This window comes from Ambystoma mexicanum, chromosome 10, assembly GCF_040938575.1.
Source record: "Ambystoma mexicanum isolate Mex_15411 chromosome 10, UKY_AmexF1_1, whole genome shotgun sequence".
Taxonomy (NCBI): Eukaryota; Metazoa; Chordata; class Amphibia; order Caudata; family Ambystomatidae; genus Ambystoma; species Ambystoma mexicanum.
In genome coordinates, this window is record NC_090932.1 from 962,691,825 (window position 1) to 962,713,344 (window position 21,520).

At 45.3% G+C, this 21,520-nt stretch overlaps 1 protein-coding gene across 1 annotated transcript in view; it reads left to right on the forward strand.

The window, feature by feature from the left end:
* Positions 1-18,072, forward strand: part of GHSR (growth hormone secretagogue receptor) — a 281,674-nt gene extending 263,602 nt beyond the window's left edge. Inside the window, exon 2 of the mRNA XM_069618737.1 lies at positions 17,287-18,072. Within this exon, the coding sequence (XP_069474838.1) occupies positions 17,287-17,591 (305 nt within the window). The 3' untranslated portion in view covers positions 17,592-18,072. The remainder of the gene's footprint in view (positions 1-17,286) is intronic.
* The last annotated feature ends 3,448 nt before the right edge of the window (positions 18,073-21,520 follow it).

Genomic DNA, 21,520 nt, shown 5'->3' on the forward strand with positions numbered 1-21,520 from the left:
TAGCCTAGGTGTTGAGGAGGAGGGACTCCTTGAAGAGGTGGGTCTTTAGTTCTTTTTCTGAATTGTAAAAGCCTGGGGGCCAGTCTGATTCTGATGGGGAGGAGGTTCCATAGTCTTGGGGCGTAGTCAAGAAAGGCTTGTTTTCTGGTCCTTTCGTTTTTACAGCAGTGGATTTCAAGTCTGCATGGTTTCTGGCTTCTGGTGGTGCGCTGTCCGCAGGAGATGCTGAGATCCTCCACAAGGAAGCTGGGTGACTTGAGGTCGACTGCCTTATAGAGGATGCAGCAAGACTTGAAGGTGATTTGTGCGTGCAATGGGAGCCAGTAAAGGTAGATGAGGGCCGGGTGATGTGGTTGTATCTGTGTAGACCCTTGATGAGGCATGATGGACACTTCTCAGGGACACAGGGGAAGACGACGGGAGGCCTTCAAGACATTATTAGGATTTCTCCATCAATGTTAAGGAGAAAAAAAACAAATGATTACAAATAACTGCTCCTTGCTCCTTGCACTGGATGACAATCACAATGCAGCAAAAACCAATGAATGGAAGGATCGATGAGTAAATGTCTCCCTGCTTTTAAAAAAAAGAAATACAATACAAAGTTACCTGGGTACCAACCCAACTCACTATAGAGGTTTCCCTGCATTTTGTTCACGTCGTTTTGTCACATTTGTTTGTGGCATTTTGGGGGTGGGAGGTGTGGGGTTAGGGAATATCTTCTTTTTGTATATAAGGATAATATATAAGGGTAGTTTGTGATTGGGTGGGGGGGCATGGAAGGGGAGAGTTGTGGCTTGCTTGATACAAAAAAGCCACCAAAAAAGAAGCAGGGGAACAGCCTCAGTGAGTTGGGCCACTATGAGATGTAAGTACAACAAATGTGTCATCAGAAATTAATCGGACGAATAGCAGTGCACTAAATTCAGGGGGACAAATTCCCTCAATGAATATTTATACAAAATGAAACGATTTATGAAATGTAGAAAAAGGATATAATCAATTTAATCAAAATAAACACGAGAATTCACAATTCATTTGAGTGTAATCATTTATTTAGATCACCAATCATTATTCATGTTCAACACAATATACTGAGAATCCACATGAAACATTGATACAAAGTATGTTATTCTCACATAATTTGTGAGATGTACCAGATCCATTTCATAGTCGATTGATCATGACTCATATTTAATCAAACCATTATTAAAAAGAGAGTCTATTTAATGTCAGTGATGAAAACATATAAAGGATTTGGATCTGACTCTTCCAGAAGTCACAACACAGTGAGCGCTTTTAGCCTAAGGTCTTTGTCACTTGAAATCTGCCTTAATCAGTTGCTACAGGTATATATATTCATTTATGACAATACAGAATGCAATGACTCACATTCTCACATAAATCTTAGGGCATGCAAAAAATGAATGTGAGCCTTCATATCGATCAGCACATTTCTATGTCCAATCACCGACCAACGCATGTCAAGCTTACAGCATATCATGCGGGTGATCCAATAGCAACCAAGTGTGGTTTCCACTTATGACCCTGTCACAGCCTCTTCTGTCCAGATAAATACTGCATGCTGTGTCATTAGGGGTCCTAATCTATTGCTGGTTTATTGCTGTTGTGGTGCTAAAACAATATCTGGCATGGAAAAATTGCATGTGGTGAAACCTTCTGTACACAGTGTTCCTGACGTACTCCAGGTTAATGTTTTGGAGATTTAAAAAAATAGATTGAAATGTGTTGCTCGCTCATAGAAGCAACATGCACAGAAGGGCCCGTAATCCCCCTTTTATCTCCATGCAGAAAAAGGGTGAGATTGTGACCATTAGAGGTGTTCACATTCCCATCATGTTCATGGCTCCCATATATCTTTTTGGCCTGCAAGTGAGCTTGATGTGCTATTTGCACCCGGGGAAGGGTGCACAGTCCATAAGGTGGCTGAAACAGTGGGCGAGAATACGCAGTCTGTACCTGCTGTTTCCAGTCACCCAAGGCCCTAACCCAGGTTTTTTGTTTGTTGGTGAATGTGCAGAAACAACAGTGAGGCTCTCCCTGTTGCCTCTCCACCTCCAAAACAAACCAAACCCCTTTCCCACCCTTTGCCCCTCCCAATTTACCTGCTGGACCAAGCTTTATGCTCCGGTCCCGTTGCTCCTCCCGCTTCCGGTCGCAGCCATAGAAATGGAAAGCGACCATCTTGGTGCATTTAATAAAAACTCATTCTCAGGAGATTGGCGTTGTGCAATAAGTGCAGCTAAACTCCTAGGAAAAACATATTTCTCCCCGGGGAAAACCCCATGATGCGAGTAGGGGAGTATACATGGCCGCTAACGGCCTGCAGCCCTCGCCAAAACCCTCGCTCAGGTCTGCATAGGCTCAGACTGGTAGGCCTTTACCGGCCATGTACACACCCCCTTCCCGCCGCTGTGGCATGATTGCTACAGGAGACCCCTTAGTTATTCAATGGGAATTTACAGAGTGGCTTGCATGGACTGCTTACTTCCAGGCACTTCAAGGTGAAAGAAGAGGGTAGAAGTGTAAAACACAGGAAGTTTTAAACATAAGCATTTTAAGTAAAATGAACAATATGCCATCGAGGTTTAAGCAACACAAGAGTGGATCAAATTGCTCTCCTGGATTTGAGGTGATTTTCCTCCACTCTTGATTTAATGTGAACAATTTTCCACATCTCGGTTCCTATGAGTGTCATCGAATGTCCTACATGGCCTAGGTCCAGGGCTTTGATTGAATTTTGTTTTCTACTGCAGATTTTAAGCTTCTTCACACAAGGTATTTGATGACTGAGCACAAAACATTTCTTGCGCCCCTTTTTCCAGATGCTGCCATGGATAAAAAGATTGTTTGAGACTGGGGGGAAATAATTGCACGTTTTGGTTCCAGTCACGCTATATACTGCAATACCTCTTTTTTTTTTTAGTTTGATTCCAAATCCCTAATCCTACTTTTTTACCACTTGGTTTATTTCATTAGTACTGTATAAGGTACATTTCTCAGTACTGTTAATGAGTATGGTTGCTAAGTACCAGTGGGAAAGTAAATATTACCTATTGGTTAAGGTACCACCATACTCACATTGAGCCCCTTAGAAGACTTTGGGCCTCATTACACGTTAGGCGGTAAGGGTTTACCGGTACCGGTAAGGGCACCGGTACTGGTAAACCCTTACCGCTTTGCTACGAGTTCCCTTTGCGGGACCCGACCTTAACGGCTGGTTTTACCAGCTGTTAAAGTAGGGTGCCGCAAAGGGACCTTGGAGCTAATTACAGTACCGCAATTTGCGGTACCGTAATTAGCGCCTTCCCCATTCCCATTATGCCCTATGGGGGCAAAAGTGGGAATGGGGAAGTGCCTTGGTGAATGGGGAATTACCGCCCCCTCTCACCTTGGAGTAGGACGGTAATTCCGCCATCCACCAAGGCGGACACGGTAAAATACCGTAGGCATCCATGGCGCTAATAGCGCCATGGTTACCGCCTACCGTGTAATGAGGCCCTTTGTCATTAAAGCTTAATGCGCAAAAGAAGAACCAGTGATTGCCTAATTACAGTTCAGCCATGTGTCAGCTATTTTGGAAGATTTATACAATTATGACAAATGTCTAATGCACGCAATAAAACAGACCAATTAGTATGGTCCCTTTGTTATATGCATTGAATAGAAGTGATTTTGACGGAAACCGTTTTTTATCCAAATGTGTACTGTACCAGACCTAACCTGAACTTTCAGGACTCTGGAATTGAATTCCATTATAGCAATAATCACAAGTCCACAAGGGCCTTAACGCCTGTACCATTACCACCCTGTAAAGCCGACGGGCCCTGTATTATTGCTATTAGCACCATGGATTTGAAAACCGGGGTGTTGATAGCAATGTATTTTCTTAGAAAAACGGATTGTTCGCTGCAACCTATTAGTTGAAAAAAATACTAACCCAACATGGCCGCTAGTGAAGATGAAGTGATGCCTCTCTTGTATTTCCATCGTGGCTCAGGAACTTTAGTGGTGTGCGCGGTAGCTTGGGAAACCTACAGGTAAGCATGCGTGAAAGGAGGAGCCACTGAGAGGCAGCGAGCTGACCGTGGGAAATGGGGAGCGGGTGGGAGCAGCATGCAGCTTGCTAAAAAGCCAAACTAGGACATTAGATTCAGCCTGGGTTTGCAGCAGCCTGATTGGCTGCTCCTCCAACCCTCGGTGCTAATAAGATATACATTACATTACATTTAATTTGTTATGCGCGCTATTGACCCTTGGGCATAAAGGCGCAGACAACAGAAAGACATACAGCACAATTGACGTTGTCCTTAGAAAGAAAAGATCATAAGGCTCCACGGAGGTTATTCTGTTATCTCCCATAGTATGATGCAACACTTTTGGAGAAATCTGTATTTTTCGGTAGGTCAGACAAACAGAAAAGTCTTTACTTCCTTCTTAAAAGATAAGAGGGAGGAGTGGCTCCTTAAACTTTTAGGAAGATTGTTCCACAGAGAGGGGGCCTTCACCTTGAATGCTCCCTTTTCCGCCTTTGATGTTTTACATCTTGGCTGTATGATTTGAGAAATCAGAGCTCAAAGATCTTGAATTACTCTTTGAAATTATGTACTGTTATAAATACTCAGGCATTACTTGGAGCCGGCATTTAAAGACTTTAACTAATACTCTAAAGTTAATCCTGGCTTCAATAGGTAGCCAGTGTAATGAGCGTCTGGCCGCAGTTACATGACTGTGCCTAGGAAGTCTGAGAACTACTCTGACTGCCCAATTCTGGGCTACCTGCAGTCTATGCAGCTCTCTTTGATTAACAGTAGTCCAATTTGGCACCTATAATTGCCCTGGCTATTGTCCCAGGACTTTCCTGCAAAATCATGGGCCTCAGAAGTCTGATATAATAAACTATCCCTGCCACCACTGATGAGACATGAGCTTTCATGCTTAATGTCGAGTCCAGTATGACTCCTAGAATTTTAGTTTTTGATAAGAGAGTAATGGTGTCCTCCCCCAGTTTGAAAGTGCTATAATCTTGACTTAGCTTACTAATCGCCTTGGAGCTGCCAACTATCACCAGCTCTGTCTTACTGCGATTAAGAACCAGAAAATTATCCAGCATCCATTTTTCAATAAGGGCGAAAACTCTATTAACCTCCGCCTCATTAATTTATCGGGACACCACAAAAAGGATAACACATTGAGTGTCGTCTGCATAATTAGAGAACACGACCCCCTCCTCCTGTAACATAAAGAAGAATGGGGCCATGAACAGATTATACAGACATGGGGACAAGCTTGCCCCTTGTGGGGCCCCATAAAGGACGGAGAGTGGGCTGGCTTCAGCGGTGTCTGAGCAGACTCTGCTTGTTCTATTCTCCAAGAAAGAGGCAATCCACACGGCTGCTGATTCAGAGAGATTAGCCACCTCCTGTAGCCTTGGAATAAGGATTGAGTGCTCAACTAAATCAAAAGCCGCTGATTGATCTAAAGAGATAATCAAGGAGAGACCACTTCTATCCATTTCCCCCATTAATTTGGATTTCAGTTCCAAAAGAAAAGTTTCCATCCCATATTTCTTCCTAAAACCCGACTGATTTGGATGGAGGATATAATGAAGATCTAGGTGTTCTGCGAGTTGACTGTAAGCCACTCTATCCAAAATCTTAAGTAAGAAGGGTGTGTTGGAGATGGGTCGGAAATTTAGAGGATTGTCCATTGGCAGTCCCATTTTTTTAAAGATGGGGGTGACCATGGTTGCTTTTAATTCGTTTGGAACACTACTTGCCTTGAGAGAGGCATTTATAAAGTTGCAAACTGCTTTATAAAACATGTCCGCCTCAGCTTATTAATCACAGAGGAACAGGCATCACCTCTACATTGTGATGGTTTCATGTGCTCTATAATTTTTAACAGCTCACTTTCTGTGATTGAGTGAAAATTAAACTGGGGGACTGACGGGTCACATGTGAAACCTTCAGTTGCTGCCCTAGCAGCATCAATGGTTAACTCCCTTTTTTCAAGCATAGTTGTCCTAATTTTATGGAGTTTATTGTGTAAACCTTTTTGTATCTGTTGATACCATTCTGCATCAGTTTTAACTAGGGAATCGGGAGGGACAGGAATAGTTTCCTGTTCTCCTTTAATATCCTAAAAAATGTCCCTTGTATTAGATTTGGCTTTGATTATACACCCATTATGGAAGTCTTTTTTTGCTTCCAGAATCGACTTTTTATATCCACGTACGATGTTCTTATACTTAAGCAATAGCTCTGAGTGATGCTCCTTTTTCCAAGTGAAGTAAGCTTTGCTGACCTCCGCTTTTTTGGTTCTGAGGTGATCCGTGAACCAGGCCTTACTTTTATGCTCATTGACCTTGATCTTTTTCAATTTAAGGGGTGCTAGATAATTTGGCGTGTATATCCGATAAACTATCAGTACTATAGCCATATCTTGTGGAGACATCTCAGTGTGAAAGTTTGCTAGACTATCCTTTAGTAAAGGCTCGATGTTAGCCATCGTGATCTTTTTTAGGTTCCGTATCTCCAATTGAAGTGGCATGGTTGGCAACTTCATAGGAAAAGGCATATACAAATAACATTCTTTTGAAGTTATTTAATATTTGTTTGTTTCCGTTCTTCTACCCTGCAAAGTGTCAAACGTTGCTTCAAAACAGTTAAGCAAACTGGCAGGAGTTACCGGACAGGGAGATGGTGTCATTAGTTCTGGATAAGGCACGTCTTTCAGCTATTTCTGCATATGAGTAGAGTTGGTTTCAAGCCAAGAGCAATCAGGATGAAGTTCCACAGTTTGTTGATGGGAAACAACCTTTTGTAGACAGCTCAGAATACGGAATGCAGAAAAGATTAGTGTCTGCTGTGAGAGCCCTGTAGAGAAGAATCCATGGAAAGTGTGGAACTTACAAAGTCTGTCAATGACTTTGTAGCTTAGACTACTGTTTGAAGGGTTTGCAATTCAATTCCATCGATTCACCACTACAGTGCCACACTAGTCTTTATGGGTGCGGTCTCTGGAATTTAATCTCATTGAAGTAGAACATTCCTGCCTCCTGTCATGTTTAAATCAAGAGGTCCTCCTGAAGGCCTTGCATGGTCGTCTCATCAGTCAGCTATTTATTTATTTATTGCATTTATTTGCAGCGCCCAAACCTGTAAGTATCACAGCGCTGATACAACTTAAGAAACAAAACAAAAGAAGTAGTACATAAACATGCTGGTAAATATTGCAGAGAGTCAGGTATGGGGGCTACCCTAGTTTAAGGTTAGTCGTATTTGTCAAACAGCCAGGTTTTTAGCAGTTTTCTGATGATGTGGTATGGTGCTTGCTCTTGGATGTGGAGAGGTAGGGCATTCCATAGGGTGAGGGCAATGACTGTGAAGCAGGTGCCCCCCGTTCTTTTTCTTGAGAATATGGGGATGACTAGTGACAAAGTGGATGAGGACCTTAGCAGGGGAGTTTGGTTCTTATGGGGAAGCGTGGGGTGAGGAAGGGGGCTCCGGAAGGGGGGTGCCATGTTGTGGATGCATATGCGTGTAAGGGTGAGAATCTTAAAGCCAATACATGCTTTGATTGGCATCCAGTGGGCATCACATCTCGTTTGAGAGATGTGGTCCGAGCGTTTGAGGCTCCAGAGGGCATTGTTTTGAATCAACTGAAGTTTAACCACATTTTTTTAGAAGGTGCCTGCAAGGATGGTGTTACAATAATCCAATTTTCTACCTATAATGGCTCTGGCGAGGGAGAGGCAATTGTCAGTAGAAATGAATTTTCTACTTAAGTTGATGAGTCTAGTGATGTAGGCCACTGAGGAGGTGAGGGCCTTGACGTGTTTGTGCATGCATAGTTCTGCATGTAAGTGAACACCCAAAGTTTTCACATGGCATGAAACGCTAGTAGGTTTTCCGTCAATGCAGAAGGATGCAAAGGCGGGGTCTAGGGCTTTAAGGCAGTACAGGGAGCCTACTTTGAGGAGTTCGGTTTTGTCATCATTCAGACAGATGGTGTTCCGCCATTCAGGCCTGAATAATGCTGTAGACTTGATTGATGTTTGCAGAGTCAGTGGCGTGGTTACCAGTAAGTGTTCACAGAATTTGGGTGTCTGCAAAGTTTGTATAAAGGATTCTGAGATTGTCAAGTTGGTCGAACAAGGGTTTAGTGTACATGTTGTACAGGGTGGGTGAAATGCAAGAGCCCTGAGGGACGCCATAGGGTACTGGTAAGGGGTCGGCTGCTTCTGAGCTTGCAAAGACCCTTGAGGTTTGCTGGCTGGAAAAGGCTTTGCTCTAACTGGTGGCTTCTCTGGAGAAGTTGAATTTGAAGCTGAGGTGTTGACAGAGAATGTCATGGTCGACCAGATCAAAAGCTGCGGAGAGGTCAAGGAGAAGGAGGATGGCGAGTCGGCCAGCATCGCAGATGTTGTCGAGATGGATTTTAAGGTCGAGGAGGGCGGCCTCTGTGCTGTGTCTGGGTCTGAAGCCAGATTGGCAGGTGCCCAATAGGTGGTTGAATTCTAGATAGTCTTGGAGTTGGACGTTTGCAGTGCGGTCTAGGATTTTGAGTAGCTATTTTCGTGGTCTGTTCAAGAGTCCCGGTACGCATTTGGACACGCATGATAACATTAATTGACTCATTTCAGGGATCCTATGCTGATTCTAACATAGTTAGAGTGGTGAATTATGGTCCTTCTAGTCCTACCCAGCAAAGCCGTGGATCACCTGCATTTCTGAGAGTTTCCTCCTGATATGCTTCTCCACTGTACAACACCAAAGGCACTTGTCATACCTCCATGATGAATTACAGAACCTAAATCCATCCCATGGCCATTGTCGACTTTACAGCCTTGCCTTCTCCCAAACCATGGAAAGAAAAGAGTTAGGAGGTGGGTTCCTAAGTGCTAGCAGGTGTGTCCCATTCCAGATGCTTTCTCCTGTGAGATTGTCTTTAGAGGCCCTTCCATTGGTCTGATGTGTTCTAGCTACTGCCATTGCTCCAGTACCGTTATAGTTCTGAGCAAGTCCTGGGTTAGCAGTTCCTGATCTTGTGACTACACTTCTGCCACTGTGCTCCTGGTTAGGAGAGCAGCCGAATTCTGGCTGGTAGACTATCGGTCTCCAGGCTGTCTGCCAGACTCTGGGTTTCCAGTCTGATGCATGCTTGCAAGTCCTGTGTTCTTTGATGCCACTTCCAGCCTGAAGCTAGCTTGCAATATCCTCTCCCTCTGTTTTCTGTTCTGTGCTGTTTGATGCCACTTCCAGCCTGAAGCTTGCTTATAACATCTCCTCTCTCTGTTCTGCTCTCTTTTCTTCTCTGTGCTCCGTGACACCATTTCCACCTGAAGCTTGACAGTAATATCCCTGTCCTCTCTTTTCTGCTCTTTGGTATTTCCAGCCAGGAGCTTGTACTTGCTTATGTCTTGTTTTTGATTCTATTCTAGTGTATAGAAAACCCATGTTTTACTATCGCTCACTGTCTACACGTGTTCGCAAACGAGGTTGGTAGGTGACCAGGTACGGAGTGTGTACTCTTTTTGTCAGGCATCCCGCTGCAGCAGTTTACCAGTGGTCACAGCATAGCATGGGCCGGAGCATATAGAACCTCCAGTAACCCTGGAAGGCGCACCCCACTAAGCCTGCACCTGTCTTTCCACTCTGCACAGCTCCGAGCAGGGGCCCAGGAGCCTGCCGACCAGTTTTTCCACCCGCCTGCTGCAGGAATCATGGTATGCACCCCACTGAAACATTCAAGCGGCGCTGATGCCTGCCGGGCTGCTTCTCCATTTGGGCGTACTCCGGGGGATCAGAGGGCTTCCTTTCCCACCTTCCCCTGCTCACACTGCAACGTTCTAACTTCCCAATCCCTGGCCTCAGCAGGCACCAGGCTTTGACAGCACAGCCCAGCACACCCCCCTGGCCATGCCACCCCCACTCCTACAGGCCCCAGCAGCGATCCACGGCAATCACCGTCAAGAGGGTCAGCTCGCTATCAGGTCAGTCTGGTATCGACTTCTAGGCCTCTTAAAGCCATACACCAGAGGATTTTTTTTGGGGTTAAACAGCCATTATAGGACAGGGTTATGTACGGATCTATGGCAGGTCCGTGGAAGCTCACATAAGAGTGGCCATCTGGGCGCTGCCCTCGAGCGCCCACCGGGGCTCTGCAAGTTTTAGGTGGTTTTAAAACATGGGTCAAAAGTAACAGAAGGCTTCAATTTAGATGACAAAATATTTAGTTCAGCTGAGTACATTTACAACGTGTTCTTTTATGGTTCCTTGCTAACGATTGAAAAAGTATAGATTGGTAAAATGTGAGGTTGCAATAATGGACGTGCACTTTTCCAACTTGATTTATATTGAAGATGTGGATTATAGAAGCTGTACACTTGCACAGTGGTGTTACTTGCACATGTGTAAATCATATTGGAGGCCCAGTGAAGTTATCCATGTAGGAAATGCATACAGTGTGCCATGGAATGGTTGGGTGACAGCAAATCCAATGTTCATGTACACCCACCAAGTTGCATGATTACCTGAACAAAAAGACACATCTGCACAACAAGACCTACTTAGGATGCTTTATGAATTTGTTGTAAATGTGTCCATTGATGTCATTCACATTGTAATGTATCTGTAACATTTTAGTCTTATTTGAGTATACTTCTGCATCCCGTCCCCTTTCCCCATACTTGTGGGACATTCCATTCACCGGGACGGGACCGGAGCACTTTCAAAGCATCAAAAAATGTACTTTGTTGCACTTCTTTTATTTATACGCAGGGCCAGCGCACATGACCGTAGCCCCCCCCTTCCTGAGCCCCACCCCGTGCATCGCCCTTCAGTCCTTTTCTCTGCATGGTTGGGGTCGGATGCACTTGCATCTTAGAGAATATTTTTCTTTTTGTTCCTTGTCCTTCATTTTCCTGCTCCGGTTCCACAGTCTTCTTTCTTCCATCTGTGCCAGAGTGTCTGGGATTCGTGTCCTGTTCTTCGTGCGAAGGTCGTTTCGCGAGGGCAGATCCCCACTCTCTCTGCCTGGAGTGCTTGGGCCCAGAACACCGGTGGGACTTGAGCTTTTACTGCGACTCCCTATCCGTCCGGGCACTCCAGCATCGGCTTGTCAGGTGGAATGAGGTGTTCTGGCGGATTCCTCCTCCACATTTACAGCAGTTCATTGAAGAAAAGGGAAGTGGCCGGTAAGTTAGTTCCTTTTTAGGACACTACGGCCAGTGGACTCCTTCCTGGGGTCTTCTGGCCCTGGGAGGGGCCCAAGTGGCTCTGGTACCAGGGATATCCTTGAGGTGTCCAGAAAGGGATCTCACCGGCACTCTGCAGTTTCTTCCAAGGTCTCCTGCAAAAGGGCTGCCAGGACCGGATCTTCATCCGAGGTTCCCCTTTTAAGGGGGCTAAAGTTCAGCCCAGTACATCTGGGGCTGGTGTCACCAGGGTCATTCCCGAAATATCCAAATCTGGAACTAAGTGTACCGAGTCTCCTCTCGAGGTTCCTGTTAAGGTGACTTACCGTACCATGGTTACCCCTTAGTATCCCCTTCTTGGGGCTATACTTAAGACCAGCAAGATTGAGGGGGCTCCTTCGAGGACTCTGGCTTCAGGGAGTGACCCTAAGCCTTCCCAAACTCAGACCTGTGGTTAAACACCTTAAGTCTTTGAGTACCGACTCCACCGATGTTGCCTCACTGGGGGCTAATTCATCAGCAGTCTCTAAGGGGTCGCAAAAGCACTCTAGATCTGTCACAAGGCTAAAATGGATAATAAGTTCCCTGATACCCCTGTGGTGACCACGGCCTCACTGACACCTCTCACGCAGTTCTACTCAGGTGTTAACAAAATGGCGGTCCAACCCTGCGGTCTACGGTGGCCATTTTTACTACCTCTCACACCAACGTTCTTAACAGCTGGTACCGAGGGGCCTGTTTTTGGGGCTGAGCAGCCTTTTCCATGTTTTGTGGATAATAAGAACCCGTTCTGCCCTCCAGTGGATTGGCGTGCCACACACAGTCTCGCCCCGTTCTACATCCGCTCCCTTGGTTTATGTGGATCCAGTTGGTGGAGGACCGTTCTGGCAAACATCCTTGTTGCAATCCTGGGGGTATGCCCCTTCAGAGTGCCCTCTACCCACTCCATCGCCTAGGCCTTCGTCTGAGGATGCGTTTTTTGGAAAAATGTCAGACGCTTATGCACTCTGATCCAATGAAGGCATACTTTAAGGATTTATTCAAGGAAATGTATCCTAAGCCACCTGAAACGCACCAAGCTCCGGCAATCACTCTGCAGGACCCGGTAGTGCCACCTCCTCCAGCACTTCCAGTGGGGCCTCCTCCACTGCCTCCTCTGCCTCCACCTTCACCTCTGCTAAAGACTCCTGTGGTGCAGTCAATCCTGCCCCCAGGGCCTGAGGTGCCACGTGCTGCGGATCAGGATTCTGACACACCGGATGAAGATCAAGCGGACCAGGGCAGCGACGACCCGCCCCTCTCTATTAGAGACTTTCACAACTGGGTTGTAGATATGATGGCGTTGCTATTGCTAGACATCCTAATACCTGAGCCTCCGGCTCCACAAGAAGGTGTACTTTCTGGAGCTTTTACTCTGTCGACACAGGAGTGCGCTGGCCTGTTCTTTCAAAAGGATGTCATGGCCGAAGCCTGCAAGGTCTGGGAAAAACCTCATTCCGGGGCAATACCTAAACAAGAAAATTGATGTTCGCTACATGTGTCTGAAGACATATATGATAAATCACAAGAATCCACGTGGTGGAAAAAGCTTAAATGCTTTATTGAGTTAACAACTAAACATAAATACCCCCAGCAATGCCAAGGCAGCATTACCTAGAGCAAGTAACATCAACTGACACAAATGTTTTCCTAAAGGGAAGTAAACACATACATCATAAACAAGTAGATCATCAGCAGCCGTGATAAGCTGGCAGAGCTTACCATGGCAACAGCTGATGACACCCTATCATTCCAGCCATAAGCAGCAGTGCACTTCAATCCCATACAATGCTCATCAACACTGGCCCCTGGAAGCCACATTATAACAATATCCTTGACTGCATGTTCACTCCCCTCATCAGCAATGGTGGCAGCTGCAATGCTGCAGTCTAAGCCTCCTCTACATCCTCCACTGCAGCATCTCATATCCTTTCCAAGGAGGACGAGCTTCTTGACGCAATTGGGAAAGATATTTTCCAATTTGGCTCTTCAGCTGCATCAGGCTAATACCGGGCTCATCCTGGCTGCTGCTAATGTCAAGCTGTGGGAGGAGCTTGCCGAGTTTCAGGAATGTATTCCTCCAGCTTGAATACTTTAAGAGCGGCTTATCCGATGCCAGAGTTCTGGTGCAGGACCTGCTAGATGCCATGGCCCATCACGTTGACACTTCTGCTCGGGGCCTCTTGGTTGGAGTAGCCATCTCCCGCCAAGCGTGGCTGCATGCTACAACATTTTCGAAGGAGGTTCAGGACAAAGTGCTTGATCTTTCCTTCGAAGGTAAGGAACTATTCTACTCCTCCACTGATGAGGAACTCACCAAAACCAAGGCAAGCATGCAAACTACCAAGTCATTGTCGGTCCTTGCCAAAACCCCAGTTAAGGCAGCTTATAATCAGAGGTCGGGGTCTCAAACAAGGTACTTCTCTGGTTTCAGAGGTTTTCAGGACGGCTATGCATGCTGAGCAGATGCTCCTGCTGGTGGCCCTCGTCGCAAGCAGCAAAGGCAAGGTGGCCGGTTTTTCTCTAGGTCAACAGTCTCCTCTTCAGAAACGGGTGGTCTCCCCACCGATAAACCATCTAAATTATGTTTTTCATCGCTCACACGTGACTCCTGGGAGGACAAATTTCATCTCAGATGGAGGCGTTGAAGACCATCACAGAAGACCGATGGGTTTTGTCCATCACCCGAGCAGGCTTTCACTTGTCCCTCCCCACTACCCTGCCCTCTGACCCTCCTCTTCAACAGACAGGGTCGCTCTCCCTTAGAGCCGAGGATCAGAAACTTCTAGACCTCAGAGCAGGGGAGTCTGTTCCCTTGCGGAAGCAAGGAGAAGGCTAATACTCCCATCTGTTTACAGTACCCAAACCCAACCAGGCTGGCCTGAGCACTATCCTCGACCTCTCCAATTTAGAGAAATTCAAGATGATTACGCCCAGCCAGATAAACTCCTCTCTCCAGAAGGGCGACTAGCTCAGCGTGGTAGACCTTCAGGATGGCTACATGCATATCCTGAACTGGAGCCTGCATCGCAAATATCTGTGGTTCTCCATGGGAATGGAAAACTTCCAGTATCAAGTGCTACCGTTTGGTCTCAGCTCAGCACCACGTGTCTTTACGAAGATGATTTACGCAGCATTTCTCAGACTGCAGTGAGTTCATGTATATCCATACTTGGACGATTGGCTCCTGCGCAGTCCTTGCCCACAAGCCGCAATGGCCAATCTTCAGTCACTCCTCCAGCTCCTGTTCTATCTTGGGCTGTCGGTGAAATGGCGGAAAGCGTAGATGACGGTTGCTGAAGGCCTGATCCTTCTGGGTTTCCATTGGGATACCGCCAGTACCAGAGTGTTCCTTACGGAGGACAAGATTGCGGACCTTTTAGCCACTTGCCAGATCTTCCTGCAGTCCTCCCACATGTCGGCATGGTGGTTCCAGAGACTCCTGTGCCTCATGGCCTCTTGGTTATTAGCTCTACCTCTTACACGACTGAAAATGAGGCGCACTCAGCGTGCTCTTTGGAGCTGCTGGTCCCAGGCTACAGACCCGGACTCCAAAATGATTCCAGTGCCATCCTGCATGACGGCAGATTTTCAATGGTGGTCGTCCAGCGACACCCTTTCAGTGGGGACCTCCTTCCAGGAGCCCTGCCCACAAGAAACGGTTACCAGAGACTCCTCCCTTCTCCGGTGTGGAGCGACACTGCATCACCTATAGTTGTACAATATGTGGACTCCCCAAGACAGGCGGTCCCCCATCAATTACCTAGAGCCCATAGCAGGTTTTCTGGCGCTCAAGCCTGTTCAACCCTCTATCACCAATAGTGTGGTTCGGATTTGCTTGGACAATTCCGTGGCAATGTCTACATCAACCAACAGGGGGGCACCGAGTCGCCTCTTCTTGTGGACTTAGCTATCCAAATTTGGAATTGGGCTATCAATGTCTGGCTTCAAGGTGTGCACATTCCAGGTCACATCAATGTGGCCACAGACTCCCTGAGCCGCCAATCTGCGGCAAGTTATGAGTGGGATATGAACACTGATGTTCTTACCAAGATCTTCCAGCAAAGGGGTGCTTCAGCGGTGGACCTCTTTGCAACTTCAATGAACCGGAAACATCCTCTTTATGCTTACAGGGACAGGCTCAGAGTCTTTCTTGGGGGATACTCTTGAGATCCCTTGGGACAACATGAAGGTTTACACTTTTCCTCCTTTGCTGCTGATTGATTGGTTGCTCTGGAAACTCAGGAGTGCTTCCAACTGCACTCTCCTCTTCATAGCTCCTGGGTGGCCAGTCAGGTTCTGGTTTTCGGAACTGCAGCACCTGTCGGTGTACTCCCTGATCAGGTTGCTGCTGATTCCCGACCTTCTTCACCAGACCAATCTCCAGTTGTGGCACCATACCAACAATCATTTAGCTTGGCAGCATGGTGCCTGAGTTATGATCATTATTGCAGGATAACATGTGTATAATTCAAGCGGCACGTAAGCCCTCTACGAGAGCTCAATACAGGAACAAGTGGCTCTGATTTTGTCATTGGTGTCTAGCTAAACAGCTTGATCCCAGGCAGGCTTCTATTGACTGTGTCTTGTCTTTTGTAACTGACCCTGCAGCCTCTGGCATCCATGTCTTATCATGCAGGACATACCTATCCACCATTGCAGCTTATCTGTCCACAGACAGTTGCTCTTTTTCACTGGCAAACCCAGTTATCAAGAGACATTTTGCAGGTTTTCTGCATTTTCTTTCGCTCGTTCGGGCCCCTAATCCCGAATGGGATCTGAATGTGGTCCTCACCGCCTTATGTCATAAGCCTTTTGAACCTAAGGCCACTACCAAGCTCAAGTACTTTTCCTGGAAGGTGGCCTTTTTGATTTCGGTAACATCTGCCAGATGAATAAGTGAAGCTTCAGGATTTCTCTGTTGAAGATCCATTCCTAACTTTCCACAAGGATAAGGTTGTGCTTTGCACTCACCCTTCTTTCCTTCCCAAAGTTGTTTCTGAATTCCATTTAATCCAAACAGTATCTTTACTGGATTTCTTCCCCAACCTGGTCTCCGATGCTGAGAGGGTTTTACACATCGTAGACGTCAGATGTGCTCTGAAGTTTTACCTTGAATGAACGAGCGAACTTCTCAACTCTTTGTTACGTTTGGTGACCCAAAAGGGAAACCTGCCTCGAAAGCGTCCATCTCTCGTTGGATAGCTTTGTGTATTTGAGGCCTACAAAACTCAAGGCCTTCAGCCCCCAAAGAACATTCATGCACATCTGGTCTGTGCCAAAGCGGCTGATGTTGCCTTCCAAAAATACGTCCCTTGGGAGTCTATAGCCAAGGCTGCTATGTGGGCTTCCCCTTTGGATTTTTGCAGACATTATGGTCTTGACCTGAGCTCCTGAGCTGATGCCCATTTTGGCCAGGCAGTTCTTAAGAATGTGTTCCAATAAGGGAATTTCCATCCACCTGTATTTCCTTTGGTTAGTGCTTGGGAATCTCCCACAAGTGTGGAGGAAAGGGAAAGGGACGTACGAGTATGACAAAGTTACTCCCTGCAGTGATTACCTTACTCCTAGTCCATGGTACCCTTTCCTCCATATGCCCGCCCGCCGTCCCCTCTAATAAGTATCCTCTATTATTGCTAAATCATCCTGGAACAGGTGATAGAAAAGGACTGAATGGCGATGCGCTGGGCAGAGCTCAGGAAGACAGGGATACGATCGCATGCGGTGGCCCCGCGCGCGTAAATATAAAAGAAGGACAATTAATATTTGGATGCTTTAAAAGTGCACCGGTCTCGCCCCAATGGACGAATGTCTCACAAGTATGGAGGAAAGGGGACTATGGACTAGAAGTAAAGTAGTCACTATGGTGAGTAACTTTGTCATTTCTGTATACTTGAATTGAACACGATACTGTAGTTGTTTTTGTTGAAAGATAGCAAAACTATACCACAATAATATCAAAGTGAATGATGTTGCACTCCTGGATTCCAGTCTCTAAAGCAGACTTTTCTCTCTTTCTCTTCCAGTTGTGGTTGTGTTTGCCTTCATTCTCTGCTGGTTACCTTTCCACGTTGGACGATATTTATTTTCTAAATCTTTCGAAGCCGGATCGTGGGAGATATCTGTGATAAGCCAGTACTGTAACTTGGTTTCGTTTGTCCTTTTCTACCTGAGCGCTGCTATCAACCCTATCCTCTACAATATTATGTCAAAAAAGTACAGAGTGGCAGCGTGCAGGCTGTTTGGACTCAAGCCAGCCTCGCGCAAGGCGCCCTACACTGCCAAAGACGGAGGTTCTCCCGGATGGACAGACTCCAGCGTCAGCACATGACAAAAGTAGCAGAGAGACTGAAACGGGTCAACTGCCTGACCCAGGAACTGAAATAAGCCATATAGCAGCAAAGCACTCTGGGACAATGGACGTTGCAGAGGAGGTGGAGTTTTATTGAATACAAACACAGGACATCAATGGAAAAGACTATTTAAAACGACAAAGAACTATGGCATCTAACATGTCACTGTACAAAGTCCTTACATTATCCTTTAGTACTGTAAATCGTGGCTTTCTAGAACATTTAGGACGAAGTGGCGGTTTTCTATCCAGGTACATGCGCTTGAGAGAGCCTGCTACATTCTGAGCCAGCCTGAGTTTCATGAGCTTGGACAAGAGACACAGGCTAACAGCAGTCATAGGCACAGCAGAGGTTGGATTAATTAGGCAATTGCCGCCATCTGGTGCACTTTACCCATCACTTACACAGAAAATAAAGGCGAGAGGCTGCAGGGTCATGGATTCAAATAAGTACTCTTTCCAGAGGATCGCAGGGTATAGTGTCTGGTACAGCTGTCACTTTTAAGCATATGCTTAACTTCTTGATGAATGAAATATCTATCAGTAATTTACAGAAAATGCTGCATATTAGTGTGTAAATATTTTTAAATAATATTTAAAGTTGATTTGGAAACTCACTTCTTTCATTGGTGAACTGACATGCTCAAAATGGTTAATCCCAAATAGTGTTATTATTATCCATATCATAATAATGAAATTAATAATGATGATACTAATAATAATATAGCCACCATTATAATTATTATTATTATTATTATTATTATTATTATTATTATTATTATTATTATTATTATTATTGTTGTTGTTGTTAATAACAGAAATTATTTAGTCAACTGATATACACATCTTGAATTTGTGGTTTAAAAGCTGAAGTGTAAAATGTGGATCTCACGTGACCCAAAGAGGTCACTTGTTCATTTTTTTAAACTGAACATGTATTCAATTGCATTTGTAGTGCTTAATACAATTATTTAAAATAACACATTAACATTGCTTTTCTAATTCTAACATCTTTTTCCTAAGTATACTTTAGGGAGGCCAGGCGGTATACCTTTAAACCGGCTGCAGTTCACGGCAGTGCAAAATATTGCAAAACATCTGTGGTGCAGGTGCAAGGGCAGCTGAGCTGCTGAGTGGCCTGCACACGTCACTGTGCTGTGGTCTCACTTACCACTCTGTCATTGTGCGTGTATTGGGCACCTGCCCATTCAAGCCAGCCTAGTAGTTAGAGTACTAACGAGGGAGTGTGCCGTTCATGGGTGGATTCACACTCGTGTGGGTCCGAACGTCCATCAACGGCACACGCAGAGTTACTGGGTACAGAGCCAGACTGCTTTGCCTTGGTCATGCTGCCGGGCATTGCACCATGGAATTGCGGGCTGACTTTTGAAGGTGCTCAAAGCACTTCCTACCTCTGGCCTGTAGGTGGCTCTGAGGATGCTTAGACACTTTAACTTTCTCCTATAATCTGCCCCTGTGGCGGGGAGTGCAAAATATAGAACATCTTCGAGGGTGGTTTATATCAGTTCCCTCCCTTGAGAGTCAGGGATCAGTGAATAGTGCATGATTAAGACTTGTTCCATTCCTGGTTTGCTCGTAGTGTGCCCCATGCAAACTACGCTCCTTTCATAAACTAAAAACTAAATTCTAAGCTATCTTTTAAAATATTTAGTGATTTATTCAAAAAGGTCACATTCAAATCTTTAACACAATATAAATATAATATGTACATGAAATCAAACGGTTCAAATGAAAAGGTACCATGTAAACCCTCCACCAGCTCCAAGTGAAATCAAGTGTTAACCTTCAAACAATAAGGACTGTTAGGGAGAAGGTCCGGGGTACAACTAGAAAAGTAGTCCATGGCACAGGCCAGTAGGAAACATATGGACAGAAAATGCACACTTGATCAACCAATGAACCTTCAAGCGCTCAAACATGGAGTCAGTACTTTGGGGGTATAAGGATCAATACTGTGTAATGTCCTTAAACCTAGCCTAAGGGCAGAACACAACTACACACGCTTCAGAAAGTTCTTAAAAATGTAATGGTTCGATGGAAGACCGTCAAGGCATAGCATAGTTATTCAGAACTACTAGGTAGGCCACCACTCACCACCCCTCACATTCAGTTTGACCCTTGCACCTGTATACCGTTGTTGCTCAACATAACTCACCCATTGCTCATTAACCCTAGACTGACGTGTTTCTCAACATAGCCATGTGAGTAGAATCACCTCCCTTTACATGGCCCCTGAGAGGATCTTACAAAATAATCATCTTTCTCAATGTGAAAGTTGCAGGTAATAGTTGCCAAATATCTGCCAGTGCGGATATACTGACATTCCTGATCTTAAGATTCTAAAATCATTTCAGCTGCAGGGCATGTATATTAACAGAGAAGGGGGGGTAGGTAGGTAAGTGAGGGTATAACTGCTTGTGAGTGTGCTTAGACCGTTCGGCTTGAGTGTGGCGAGCTGCGTTTCCAGCACAAGGAGCTTTTGCCCTAATCCTCTTGTGGGTAGTAAAAGCTAGTTATTTGCGCCGGTGATTTGCGCTGAGCCTGCAAGTAATGTATGCTAATTCATGAAGTATGTCTCAGACTTCTTCTATACAATGCATACATTAGACCAGCTGTTACAAGAGAATAAATCTGGAGCAGCACCAGTCTTGACTATTCTAATGTATGCATTGCACAGAAGAAGTCTGAGACATACTTTGTGAATTAGCGTACATTACTTACAGGCTCAGCGTGAATCACCGGCACAAATAACTCACTACATGTACATTAACATAGGGATTTAAGTGTTAAGATAGCTTTGGATCCATGAAGTACAATTTACGTGTTTATTCTACATACACAGCAGGGGATGGGTTTTTATTCATAAATATATGTATTAATTTAAGATTTATGTGCGGCCCAAAATTGTGATCTAACCATCACTCGAGGACATGCAGGAGCTCATTTTTTATGACCGAGAGAGGCACGACCGAGGCGTAAAGTGTTTTGGGCCTTGTTGTGGTGCTCCGCGTCATTTTGGAAAGGCTATGAAGTCGGAGTGGAAGAGAGGAAGGGACATCAATTTCTCCTCCTCCTTTAACCTCCATTTTGTGGTTTTACACCTGCATGAGATTATTATGCAGACATACAACAGATTGATTCCTATGGAATCCACATTGTAAAGGCAATTGGATGAAGTGGGAGTAGATTGGAAATGATGTCTGCAAAGCATTAATAGCAGGCAGCGTTTCCATCTTTTATATGCAGTGTAAAGTAAAAGTAAAGAGGAAAGTTGATTTTGCCAGTTTTTACTATTTAGTTTTTGCACTCTGCTTTTCAAAAGTAGAAAATATAATTAGCATTTTTTTTTTATAAAAGGAGCCCCTTACTTGTACTACAAAAAAACATTAATATAAGAAGGTATATCAGCAACAGATGTGTAGGCCAAACTATATAAAACATGTCAAAGCTTATGAAGCGTTAGGCAGGAAAGAAGACAGAGGGATGGTTGGCCAAGCAAATATGGGCAGGCGTGGTGAAGCAGTGAAGCTGGTCCACAGACCTCCAGCCATTACATTTGGAAAACCCATGAACCATCATTTTGCATTGCCCAACCATTCTGCACCCACTCTGCGTCCTTCATAAGGGTGTCTCCTTGGTCCAGCACATACATGTACCATTGCAGTGGACAGAAAATCCCCCTAGAATTAGGATGGCCCCCATACCCGTGGTGGTAGTGGTCACATCCTCGTGTTACTATGGCTGGTGATTTCATAGAAACCGTGCTGATGTCACTACTGTATGACAATAAAATTGATACCATTTATCTGGCACTAACAAGTATATTGCAATTGTTTCCCCCTTTGGTTTACTTAGATTTTCACAAAATTATTTTGTTGCACAATTTC